The 11641-nt window shown below is 47.0% G+C and overlaps 2 protein-coding genes across 3 annotated transcripts; one reads left to right on the top strand and one right to left on the bottom strand.

Annotated features, from left to right (window-relative positions):
* Nucleotides 1-3560: 3560 nt before the first annotated feature.
* On the top strand, nucleotides 3561-7002 carry LOC127298769 (uncharacterized). The gene is made up of 6 exons (XM_051328619.2): nucleotides 3561-3888; nucleotides 4019-4084; nucleotides 4925-5075; nucleotides 5166-5258; nucleotides 5330-5393; nucleotides 6222-7002. Exons 1-6 carry the CDS (start codon nucleotides 3671-3673, stop codon nucleotides 6815-6817), a joined length of 1188 nt encoding a protein of 395 aa, XP_051184579.1. The 5' UTR covers nucleotides 3561-3670; the 3' UTR covers nucleotides 6818-7002.
* Nucleotides 7003-9408: 2406 nt separating this feature from the next.
* Nucleotides 9409-11641, bottom strand: LOC127298770 (putative F-box/FBD/LRR-repeat protein At5g44950). Of its 2 annotated transcripts, none has more exons than XM_071819759.1 (3): nucleotides 10904-11641; nucleotides 10337-10471; nucleotides 9409-10234 (listed from the first exon to the last, which is right to left on the bottom strand). In XM_071819759.1, exons 1-3 carry the CDS (start codon nucleotides 11543-11545, stop codon nucleotides 9833-9835), a joined length of 1179 nt encoding a protein of 392 aa, XP_071675860.1. In that variant the 5' UTR covers nucleotides 11546-11641; the 3' UTR covers nucleotides 9409-9832. The 2 variants fall into 2 exon arrangements, with proteins under 2 accessions (XP_071675860.1, XP_051184580.1); XM_051328620.2 differs by having other exon boundaries at nucleotides 10574-11640.

Genomic DNA, 11641 nt, shown 5'->3' with positions numbered 1-11641 from the left:
ATTATTGATGTTATCTACATGTTTTATGCACACTTTATGTCATATTCGTGCATTTTCTGGAACTAACCTATTAACAAGATGCCGAAGTGCCGATTCTTTGTCATTGTTTTTGGTTTCAGAAATCCTAGTAACGAAATATTCTCGGAATTGGACGAAATCAACGCCTGTGGTCCTATTTTGCCACGAAGCTTCCGTAAGTCCGAAGATGAGACGAAGTGGGGCCACGAGGTGGCCACACCCTAGGCGGCGCGGCCCCCTTGGCCGCGCGGCCCTGTGGTGTGGGGCCCTCGTGCCGCCTCCTGACCTGCCCTTCCGCCTACTTAAAGCCTCCGTTGCGAAACCCCCAGTACCGAGAGCCACGATACGGAAAACCTTCCAGAGACGCCGCCGCCGCCGATCCCATCTCGGGGGATCCAGGAGATCGCCTCCGGCACCCTGCCGGAGAGGGGAATCATCTCCCGGAGGACTCTACGCCGCCATGGTCGCCTCCGGAGTGATGTGTGAGTAGTCTACCCCTGGACTATGGGTCCATAGCAGTAGCTAGATGGTTGTCTTCTCCCCATTGTGCTATCATTGTCGGATCTTGTGAGCTGCCTAACATGATCAAGATCATCTATCTGTAATTCTATATGTTGCGTTTGTTGGGATCCGATGAATAGAGAATACTTGTTATGTTGATTATCAAAGTTATGTCTATGTGTTGTTTATGATCTTGCATGCTCTCCGTTACTAGTAGATGCTCTGGCCAAGTAGATGCTTGTAACTCCAAGAGGGAGTATTTATGCTCGATAGTGGGTTCATGCCTCCATTGATATCTCGGGACAATGATGAAAGTTCTAAGGTTGTGGATGTGCTGTTGCCACTAGGGATAAAACATTAGTGCTATGTTCAAGGATGTAGTTACTAGTTACATTACGCGCAATACTTAATGCAATTGTCTCGTTGTTAGCAACTTAATACTGGAGGGGGTTCAGATGATAACCTGAAGGTGGACTTTTTAGGCATAGATGCATGCTGGATGGCGGTCTATGTACTTTATCGTAATGCCCAATTAAATCTCACTATACTCATCATGATATGTATGTGCATGGTCATGCCCTCTCTATTTGTCAATTGCCCAACTGTAATTTGTTCACCCAACATGCTGTTTATCTTATGGGAGAGACACCTCTAGTGAACTGTGGACTCCGGTCCAATTCTCTATACTGAAATACAATCTCTCGCAATCGTTGTTCTCGTTTTTTCTGCAAACAATCATCTTCCACACAATACGGTTAATCCTTTGTTACAGCAAGCCGGTGAGATTGACAACCTCACTGTTTCGTTGGGGCAAAGTACTTTGGTTGTGTTGTGCAGGTTCCATGTTGGCGCCGGAATCTCTGGTGTTCCATCGCACTACATCCCGCCGCCATCAACCTTCAACGTGCTTCTTGACTCCTACTGGTTCGATTAAACCTTGGTTTCTTACTGAGGGAAACTTGCCGCTGTGCGCATCACACCTTCCTCTTGGGGTTCCCAACGGACGTGTCAACCACACGCATCAAGTACTGATGCCTCATGATTTTCTGGATCACCCGAAGAGCGACACGCTCCAAAGTGTTCACCAGGCTCTCAGAATGGCGGTGCAGCGAGTGAGCTACCATGTAGTTAATCTCCTGACGCAGGGACCTGGTGCGTTCTTCTGACGGGGCGGACAGGTCCACTCCATCGAGCGCGCCTTCAGGTGAGAACCCTTTCCACCTGATGCCATGTGAGCGGGTTCTGTGAAAAGAGCCGATGAGGTCGACTTCGAGGATTGCTTTGACCTCGTCATACTTCTTCTTGAGCTCCCCGGTCAGATCCTCGTACGTGACTGGGGTGCCGTCCGCCATCTCAGATGTAGATGGCGATGCGGTTGATGTCGAAGACTGTCCCACCGGGCGTGCCAGAATGTGTTGCGGTCAGAAACCCACCGGCGAGCAGCGACGGGCAACACAAGAGAGCGGGAGGCTCCCAGGATCGCGCCGGCCCCGGTCCCTCCGAGCGACGGCCCGCAAAGACTCGGCACGCACGTCCGATGCCGGTGCAGGCGTGCCACCTGACCTATACCTGGTCAGGAAGGTGATGGAGATGCCTCGCTTAGTTTCCTGCATGGCATACACGTAAACATTAAATACGAGCCTCGATCGGCTCTCAGGTTGTCCTGTGAATCGGCTCAAAGAGCCGATCCACCCATGATTCGCACGAGGTGTACGAATATATGGTGGTCCTGCTTGATCAAAATAAAGCTAAAACGATCTACTACGATTTAGGGTTTTCACCACATAATCGGAACATCCTACTCGTGATTGAGCCTCGCGGCCACGCACGGTGCTCGTAAACCGACCCTAGGCAAGGCCTAAAAACCAACACGAGGTTGATCCCCGGAACATCCTGTCTAGGGTTAGCAAACTACACCCTACGCGCCACTGGATCCTTCAATCCGTTTGTAAGGCCTAACTATGCAGATATTAAACTAATCCTTGAAGAACAAGTAGCAACCATAACGGATCGGATCTACTAAATAATGATCAATCAGGGTGCCGCCCTTACACCTAAGATAGGTGTAAGGGCGGCTAGATGTCTAAGGGTTGCACGACGATAGCATATGATACGATGAACAATACTAACCCTAACACATCTAAGATAACTACGTTGCTCGCCATCAAAAAGGCTTCAGTACGAGCAACGCATGAATAGCGAATAAACTTGTACTGCCTAGATCGCAAGATGCGATCTAGGCAGCATGATGCTTACCCGGAAGAAACCCTCGAGACAAGGGAGTTGGCGATGCGTCTAGATTGGTTTGTGGTGAACGTGATTGTTGTTTATTTCATAAACCCTAGATACATATTTATAGTCCGTAGACTTTCTAACGTGGGAATAATCCCAACCGTGCACGAGGCAAACTCTAACTAACCGACACGTATCCTACTATATTACAGATACACGGGCAAACTAGCCCAAACTTTGCATATAAGGCCGATTCACGTATATTCTTCCATGTATATTCTTCAAGTCCATCTTGATCGCGGCCCACCTCTGACTCGGTCAAATTCTGGTGATAACAGTTTGCAAACACTAGAGGCTAAAATGCAAAACTTTTGTCGTTGCTGGTGTGGTGCGTCGGATTTTGATGTAATGGTGCGTAGGGCAACCGATTTTCAGGCCATGTTCGGCCGACCGACCATCAACGTGCTCTAATATGTTGCCTTGAATAGGAAGTATGGCTCCACATCATTGACTACACGCATTTCGAAAATTTATATACCTTCTTTAATTCGATTCAAAATACAAATTGCCGTCAATCACTGGCAAAAAAACCAAATTCATGCTGGCCTCATGTGGTACAAACTTGTCGTAGAAAACCAGAAGCAATCCGATTCCCCTGAAGAATTTTTTTATCAGAAGCAAATCGAGAGCAAAAGAGGGCCCACCGATCTGGACCCTCCACCGTCCCTGTCCCGAATCGTAAAGCAGTCCACGCGCCGTCCGATCCACCCTCTTCTCGCCTCTCGCTCTCCAATCCCACTCCGCCTCGTGCACTCCTCCCTCCACCCTCTCTCCTCTCCCCTCGACCGCCACCACGGCGAATCCGCCGCCGCCGCTCCCACCTCCGGCGCCGATCGGGCGGCCGCCGTCGCCCATCCCGATGCCCTCCTCCGAGGAGCCCCCGAACCCGCCGCCCCCGCTCGAGCCGTCCGGATCGGAGGCCCCCCCCGACGACCCCGTCCCCCCGCCGCCCGCCCTCCCAACCCCGGTCACCGAAGCCGCGGCGCCCGCCTCCGTACCCCTACCCCCACCTGCCGCGGTGTGGACGGCCGTGTCGCCGCCGGCCGAGGCCAACGGGAACTCCGACAGGAAGAAAAAGTCGGTGACCCCCCCTTTTCGGCAAAGTTTTGGCTTTGGCCCCCCGATTCCCTATTTCGGCTCGTTGCGTGCTGGGTATTGCCTCTGTGATTTCTCCCGCTTAACACTTTTTCGTGCGTGTGTTTGTCAGGCGGAGGGCGGACGACGGCGATGGGTGCAGGACGTGCAGCTGCAAGAAGTCCAGGTGCCTCAAGCTGTAAGTGCACACTCGTTTTCCACTGTCTCGTTAATAATGGCGAATGGTTCGTGTACCTCATTGTACAAGGCGAGAATTTAGAGACACCTGAGAATTTAGAGACGCCAGGGAATTTCCAGTACAGCGTCTAATTGTTTGTGTGTGGCTCTGTGTCTATGATGCGGTTGCCATTTTGATTAAGCACTGAGTGAAGTTTTACACCTGCAATGAGTCTGCTGCTGTTTTGTAGCAACTCTAGATTCGGTAGCCGAACTTTTCTTATGCACGATGGGAAAAAAAAAACCCAATATAGTGAATTTGAGACTGCCCTGTTATCATAATTGTGCAGTTCTATTTGAGCATGTTTACCAGCTTTATTTGAAACATGCCTAGAACTTTTTTTTTCTGCTGAAACAAGCCCAGAACTTTATTTCAACGTGTTGAGTTCTTGAGTGTTCTATGGTGAAAGTAGTGAGGGGAAATCGTTCACCTATACTTATTACTACTGCAATGGCACACACTTGAATCACAATTCAGATGAGCAGATTGGTTGTGATTTCCGGTCGAGCTGTAGATAGCCAGCATATTAGTGCCATGTAATGCTACCCAAGTACCCAGCACTGCGCCCCATGGAGGGAACCAAATTTGGGCAGGGGATAGGGGCGCATGGAAAACAGGGGGTAACGCTGATTTTTTGCACGCATCGATGCACCCAGCCATCCCAACCCACCCTGCACACCCAGACATACACCCTACCTGCCTAACCATGCTCATGCTGCACACAACCTGATTTCTGATTTCTTACTGCCAAATTCAATTTTCATTTTGTTTGTAATGATCAGTCGCTTTATGTTGTGGCAGTTACTGTGTGTGTTTTGCTTCGGGATCACATTGCTCTGAATTATGTGGATGTGAGCCATGTTACAACAAGCCTGTTCATGGCGTTCCACGGAATGCACCAGGCTTGCCTTTGCAGGTTGTTCGACCAGCAGAGGTTGGCCAAGATACAGCGGTATAAATCTTGTTCAAACACGACCCTGTAAATGCCTTAAGTATTTTCTCGTTCTGTTTATGATGGTCCTGCTATTTTTATTCTCTCTAGGAACAACTTATAAGATCTCCGATGGACATTTTTAGGAGAAAATGCACGTGCAAAAAGTCAAGCTGTCTTAAGAAATACTGTGACTGCTATCAGGTTTGTATCCAACTCTATCCTGTTAGTTTTCTCTTGTCTCAGCTCGTGACTAGTTTCTTCTCTATTTGAAGGGAGGAGCAGGATGCTCCATCAACTGTAAATGTGATGATTGTAAAAACCCGTATGGGAGAAAAGGTAAGGTTAAACTGATGTGAACTCTTGGAATTAGTGAACTGCTGAATTGCAATGTTAAAGTCAGTGTTGTGAAAAGACATTTACGCATCCTTGTTTATATTTTAAATTGGCCGGAAAACATTTTTTTGCCCCAATCATTTAAAATTAATTGAAAAAGACATACATTGTTTTTTTTTCTTTTATCAGCTATGCTCTACATTATAGTCTACTTGCAAATATGTGCCTATATGGTACATATTGGGGACAGCAGTACACAATATTATAAATTTTTTTTTTCACAATATTATAAATTAGTTATGCTAGTAATACTCCATCCGTCCCAAAATAACTTGCTCAACTTTGCCTAGATAGATTAGTAGAAATAAACTATATTTCAGTGACTAAATGGGATAAATAGATGTTTAGCAGGCAAACAGTCGATTTTTTAGATTATGTGTCCAGTTAGACATCTGGCAGCATTGACAACCCTCTCAGTAACCTTGCAAAAAAAAACTCTGAATATATGGTGTTAAGAGTTAAGTGGTGTTCTTTTGACTTCAAAGAGTTGAAGTGGGTAGGTGATCTCTGGTTACAGGTACTCTGGAATGCTTTCTGGTTTCAGGGCCCTCTAGAATAAGCTTGCTTTATGCTGCATATTTATATTTTGATATATTGGAATTTGCTTGATGGGTTCTATCCTAATACTTATTTTCTTAAAGATGTTTGGCATAATATTTTGTATTTGTTCTTTCTCATGCTTGCTACCCCCCTGATCGTGATGCTGACTTAATCTCAAGTGTTCATTTAAATCTGTACCTAAAATCAACATTTTCTGTTCATGTTCTGCAGTTGGTGTTATTATGGATAGTCAAAGTATTCTTGCCACACCTGCAGCGAATGAAAGGAATGGAACGGAACTTGACTCAAGTGATGATGATGACGATGAAGATGATTATTACATGAATCGCCCACTGTCACCTATCCCCCCATCTCCAGTATCCAGAGAGTCTTCATTCCAACAGGATACTCTGGTGGGCGTGGAAGTTCATACTATGAACGGGCACCTGTACCCGAAACCGCTGACCCAGGTGCGGCCAGAGTCATGGCCGCTCTCCAGGAGGCCCGCTGAGGAATCACGGGGAGAGCAATGGCGGTTCTCGAGGAGGCCCAGTGAGGACGGGACATCTGACATCATGGATGGACACACTAACCACTCCAAGTTTCAGAGAGAGAACAACAACAAGCAGCCGGAGAGCCATGTTGACAACAGGTACAGCATCACGCGGTGCATCGAGGTGATGAATGGCATGGCGGAGCTGTCGCCGGTTGAGAAGTCGCTCGCACCGGACGTCTTCTTGGACGCAAGCAGCAGGGAGATTTTCCTCTCGCTGAGTGTAGATATCCGGACCATGTGGCTGAAGCGCAAGATGAGGAGCCTCGTGTAGTAGAGAGATAGTAGCACCACAGCGATTTTTCTCCGGCGTACAACCTAAAATAAGTATGCAATTGTACTGTAGATATATGGCTAGTCTTGTTATGAGTTATTATTGATGTATCTAGCACTTGACTGATTTATTATGCTGAAGCTATATTGGTGCCCATTCTGTTTACAGCAATATGTTCATAGTGATCTCGAGCTAGAAACTAAGTTTACCATGCCAGATTTTTGTTCAAGGTTCTCATGTGACCTGGAAATACACCTATGTTTCCCATCTCTTCAGGCTATGTTTTGAAGATCAAGTCAGTTCTAGTCTGGCAAAACTCAAAAAGCTAGTTTGTGATCACATTGACTTGTAACTTGTAAGCAAATATAATCTATTATCAGGCATCTTTAATAGAACAGATTTTCTTTAGGAATTTGTAAAGCAAAATAGTTGGTTCCGTGAAGTTGTACTCCCTTTGTTTCTAAAAAATCTTAGCAACCATACGGATGAATCTATAGCTGAAACTTGTTGGGAGTGATGTTTTGGCAAATTAGAGTTTGTATGCTCCCTTTATTTTGAAATGCATGTTAGTCACATTTTGAAATGTCAAATAATTTGAAACAAAAAATTTGCACGTACATCTTCACGTGCTACACGCTCACAAAGTCGTTTCATGAAAAATCGACTTGTCGTGTGGCGTGTGTAAAAAGGACAAATTCGGTGCTAAAACAATGACTTGTCATAAGATAAATTTTCTTTTTTTCACGTAGACTACTAAAAAATATCATTTTTCATGAAACTTGACAAGCACACATATATTATGGAGATGCACATGTAAATTTTTTTGTCAAAATATTTTAACACTTGGAAATATGTTTTTATGGTAGAGGGATCATACGCACCCAGGAGTTGAATTGGTTTCTGAAACATATCTATATACCTTCGTATCTAGACATTAGTTGGGCCCTTTTTAAGGATCCCAGGGAGTAGTATTCTGAAATATTCCAATGCCACAACAACCCTGACAGAATCACCGCCAGACACCCCACACATCTATGCGGCCCCCCTCCCTTGCTCGGCTGGCTCCCCAAACAGTGGGTCCCTTTGATTGAGGCAAACCCTAGCCTCTCCTCTATGCTCCATGGAGGTGGAGGCGGGAGTCCTAGTTCGAAGAGGCGCATATTGGTGTCACTCGGGGACGTTGAAGATGGAGGAGCTATAGACCGCATGAGCAACCTCCCCGACGATGTCCTCGGCGACATCATATCCTTGCTCCTCACCGTTGGCGACCACACCCAAGCTTGGCGTCTCGGTGCGCCGCCTCTTACGTTCCACCCCTCTTAACCTCGATTGACGTCGCCTCGTCAAGTATGAGGACGACTTCGCTCTTGTCGTATCACGCATCCTTTCCTCCTACCAAGGCCCTGACAAACGCTTCTGCATCTGCCACCCCAATGGAGGGGGCAGCAACAGAGCAACTATGGACACTTGGCTCTGCTCCCCCACTCTGGATAACCTACAAGAGCTCGATGTATGGTAGAATGAAGCATGGTACGACCAACACCATCTGTTGTCGACATCCACACTCCCGCTTTTCGATCACCCTCCGTGTTGTCACAGTGGGAGGATGCAACCTCTCCAACAACACTGTCCAAGCACTTCACTTCATTTTTTTAATAACCGTGACCTGGTTGATAGTATTGTTCAAGTTTGTGGTATCCATTTTCTTTTCTTGCGTTTAGAGTCAAAATTGTGAAGGTCTTTAGCATTCATCTGAGATAGGTGAATGAAGAGAAATTGTGACATGCATGGATATGCAAATACTCTCTTGCTATGCAAAGGGTTTTGCCAGTACATAAATACTAGCATGATAAAATTAAAGGATGAAATTGCACAAATCACTCACTATTATTATTGTTCGGTTTGCACAAACTAATCAATTTATGTTTCATTTACACAAACCACTAACTATACATGCAATCTGTTGCACAAAGATCTGAATCTAGGATTTAACTGTTTGACAACAAATTTGATGGCCAAGGCCCACATGATAGGGATGATGTGGCGTTCAGGTGTCGCCAAATTTCGGCATAATCTTACAAACATGATAACAGAAGATCTGAATTGTTTCAAACTCTTTCAGACCTTTCATATATTTTTAAAATGTTTAAGAAAGAGTCCAGTTCATGATACATGGACACCACATCATCACTAACATGTGGGCCCTGGGCGTCAGATTTGTTGTTAAGCAGCACAATCCCATATTTTAATATTTATGCAACGAATTACACATATAGTTGATGTTTTACGCAAAAAAAACATGTACATATGAGTAATTTGTGCAACGAAGAACGTAATAGTGAGCAGCCCCTGTTCGAACAACTTGCAAACGCAAGCCTGGGGTATTCCGTGGAACACCATGAATGGGCTTGTTGAGCGTGGCTCACACCCACATAATTCAGAACAGTGTGACCTAGAAGCAAAACACACATGATAACTACCACAACATAAAGCAACTGATCATAACAGAAACTTGGGTTCAGCATTAAGAAACCATAAATCAGAGGGATGGAGAGGCACAGCGACCTAGTCCTAAAAATAACATCAGTACATTGGCTTACTAATTGACTCCACTGCCGTACAAGTTTACAATGTTCCAACCTCGGCAGTACATCATCAGCAGGCAACAAAATTGACAGACAAATTATACATTCCACGGACAAGGGCGAATTACATCATCAGCAGGCAACAAAATTAACACTGACGGCGAATGAAACAGGGGAACCTGCTTGGTCATGCAATTGGGCAAGGGGGATTGTTGCATGACGGGTATTACCTTGATCCGACGAGTTTCATACACCAAATGTAGTGACACCAAAACTCAGAACCACCAATTCGGGTACCCTTATCTTCATTTTCTCATCAAATAAGTCCCCATCAGCACAGGTTGGTTTCAACAGAACTAGCATCATGAATAGCATGTTTAACTGCCATAAGGTTCCAAAAAACTTAACCAAGCTACAAACATGAGAAGTACTAACAGTTACCACAAAGCATAAAGTTGGTATCTGCTTTTGGAGGCTGGGTCCTTTCAAAGGGATCAGCTGGATCCAAATCATGGACACTAGGATCCAAGGAGATATTGTGATACGACCAATCTGATGTGAAACGAAGCCGTGCTCCTCTTGAGGCCCTGGTATCCACCTGAAGCATCTCACGTTGTTGTGCAAAAAAAGCCGCATTGTAATCTTTGCCATCAACCTCAATGGTCATTAACTCTAGCACTCTAGCATTTAGTAGAAAGAATTTGGCAAAGTCAACATGTGACTTGATGCCCCGATAACGTCGCCAAACAACTGTCTTCAGACGGATGTTGAGAGATCTTATAAGATTCTGGTGTTTACGACGCCACGGGTTGGGTTTTCCTGGTCCAGTCGACTAAAAATGAACATAGACAAATAAAAAACAATCATTTTAAAGCGGCAAATCAATCAAAAGAGCAGTGAATAGTATGAACTAACATCACAGATGAATAGTCACCTGAATGTACAGCTTTTCCAAGCACGGAAAGCATCTCATCAAGTCAATAACAGCGTCCAGACTAAGTGCTTCCATATCAACAGCTAAAATCTTGACAGTGCGCACCGTTGTTGTGAAGCTATCAACACGAAATCCCTTCATTAAGCATGAAAGATAACATTAGGCCATATATAAGTGCTGGTACTATGTAATCCATCAGCGCAAAGAAATGCAGCTAATTGGAAAGGGCACAGCTACCTGAATAACTGCGGAGTCAAACACGAGCCTGGAACTAGAACCAGAAGAAAGGTAGCCTAAGGTCTCTAATTTGGGCGCAGAGATTACAGATATATGCAGGAACCCACACGAACCAAGTTGGAGCAAGCTTTTTAGAGAAGGGGCATTCTCAATAACAAGTTCCGGAAATTCGAGCCCTTTCTGATAACGAAAACCTTCCACGCCTATGCTTCGAAGGCTACTGGAGTTGATTCGGACACAATGGAAGCCGGTGCTAGCATAAATCAGCAAGCACTCCAGAGCAGGGCAAGCAGCAATCAGGGTGTGCAGTGAGGTTTCGGAGATGCTGACCCGTTTCAGCGCGAGCTTCTGAAGCTTGGGGAAGTGAAGCGCTTGGACGGTGCTGTCGGTAAGGTGGCATTCTCCGATGGTGGCAACATGGAGGGTGTCAGAGAAGCGGAAGGCAGCCGCCGGCAGTGGCTGCGGCGTTGCCGGTGGAAATGGTAAGTAAAACATGAAGCTGCACAGCTCAAGCTCCTGTAGGTTGTCCAGGGCGGGAGACCGGAGCCAGGCTTCGGCTCGGTCGCCGTGGAGATGGTACACGGGCGCGCAGAAGCGGCGGCCGGGGCCCTGGTGGGCGGCGAGGATGCGCGATATGATGGCGTCTCGGGCATCCTCGTGGAATGGGTACGGAGTGCAGTGGACGTTGAGAGGGGCGGAGCGCCAGAGGCGGCGCCACCGGGAGGCAAGGACCTGGGTGCGCGCGCCTTCCTTGGTGGGGAGGAGGGAGATGATTTCCCCGAGGACGGCGTCGGGGAGGTCGCTGATTCGGTCGCTGCCGCCTCCTTCAGCTCCGGGCAGCGGCGGCGGCGGCTCCTGGTCCCCCGCCGTAGGTCCCGGACCGCGCCCTTCTGAAGCCGCCCCCACCTCGAGCGAGCCCAGCCCGGCGGACTTCCTCTTCCTCGAGCATCGGCCGCCCGCCTCCATCTCCATCGCCGGCTGGGTCAGACGGCCGCCGCCAGGAGGAGGCTAGCCGGGTAAGGTCTGTGGCGGCGTTGCTGGAGCGGAGACGAGGTCGAGGACCAAATG

Source organism: Lolium perenne, chromosome 5 (assembly GCF_019359855.2).
Source record: "Lolium perenne isolate Kyuss_39 chromosome 5, Kyuss_2.0, whole genome shotgun sequence".
NCBI lineage: Eukaryota > Viridiplantae > Streptophyta > Magnoliopsida > Poales > Poaceae > Lolium > Lolium perenne.
This window is presented reverse-complemented; position numbering and strand designations above follow the sequence as displayed.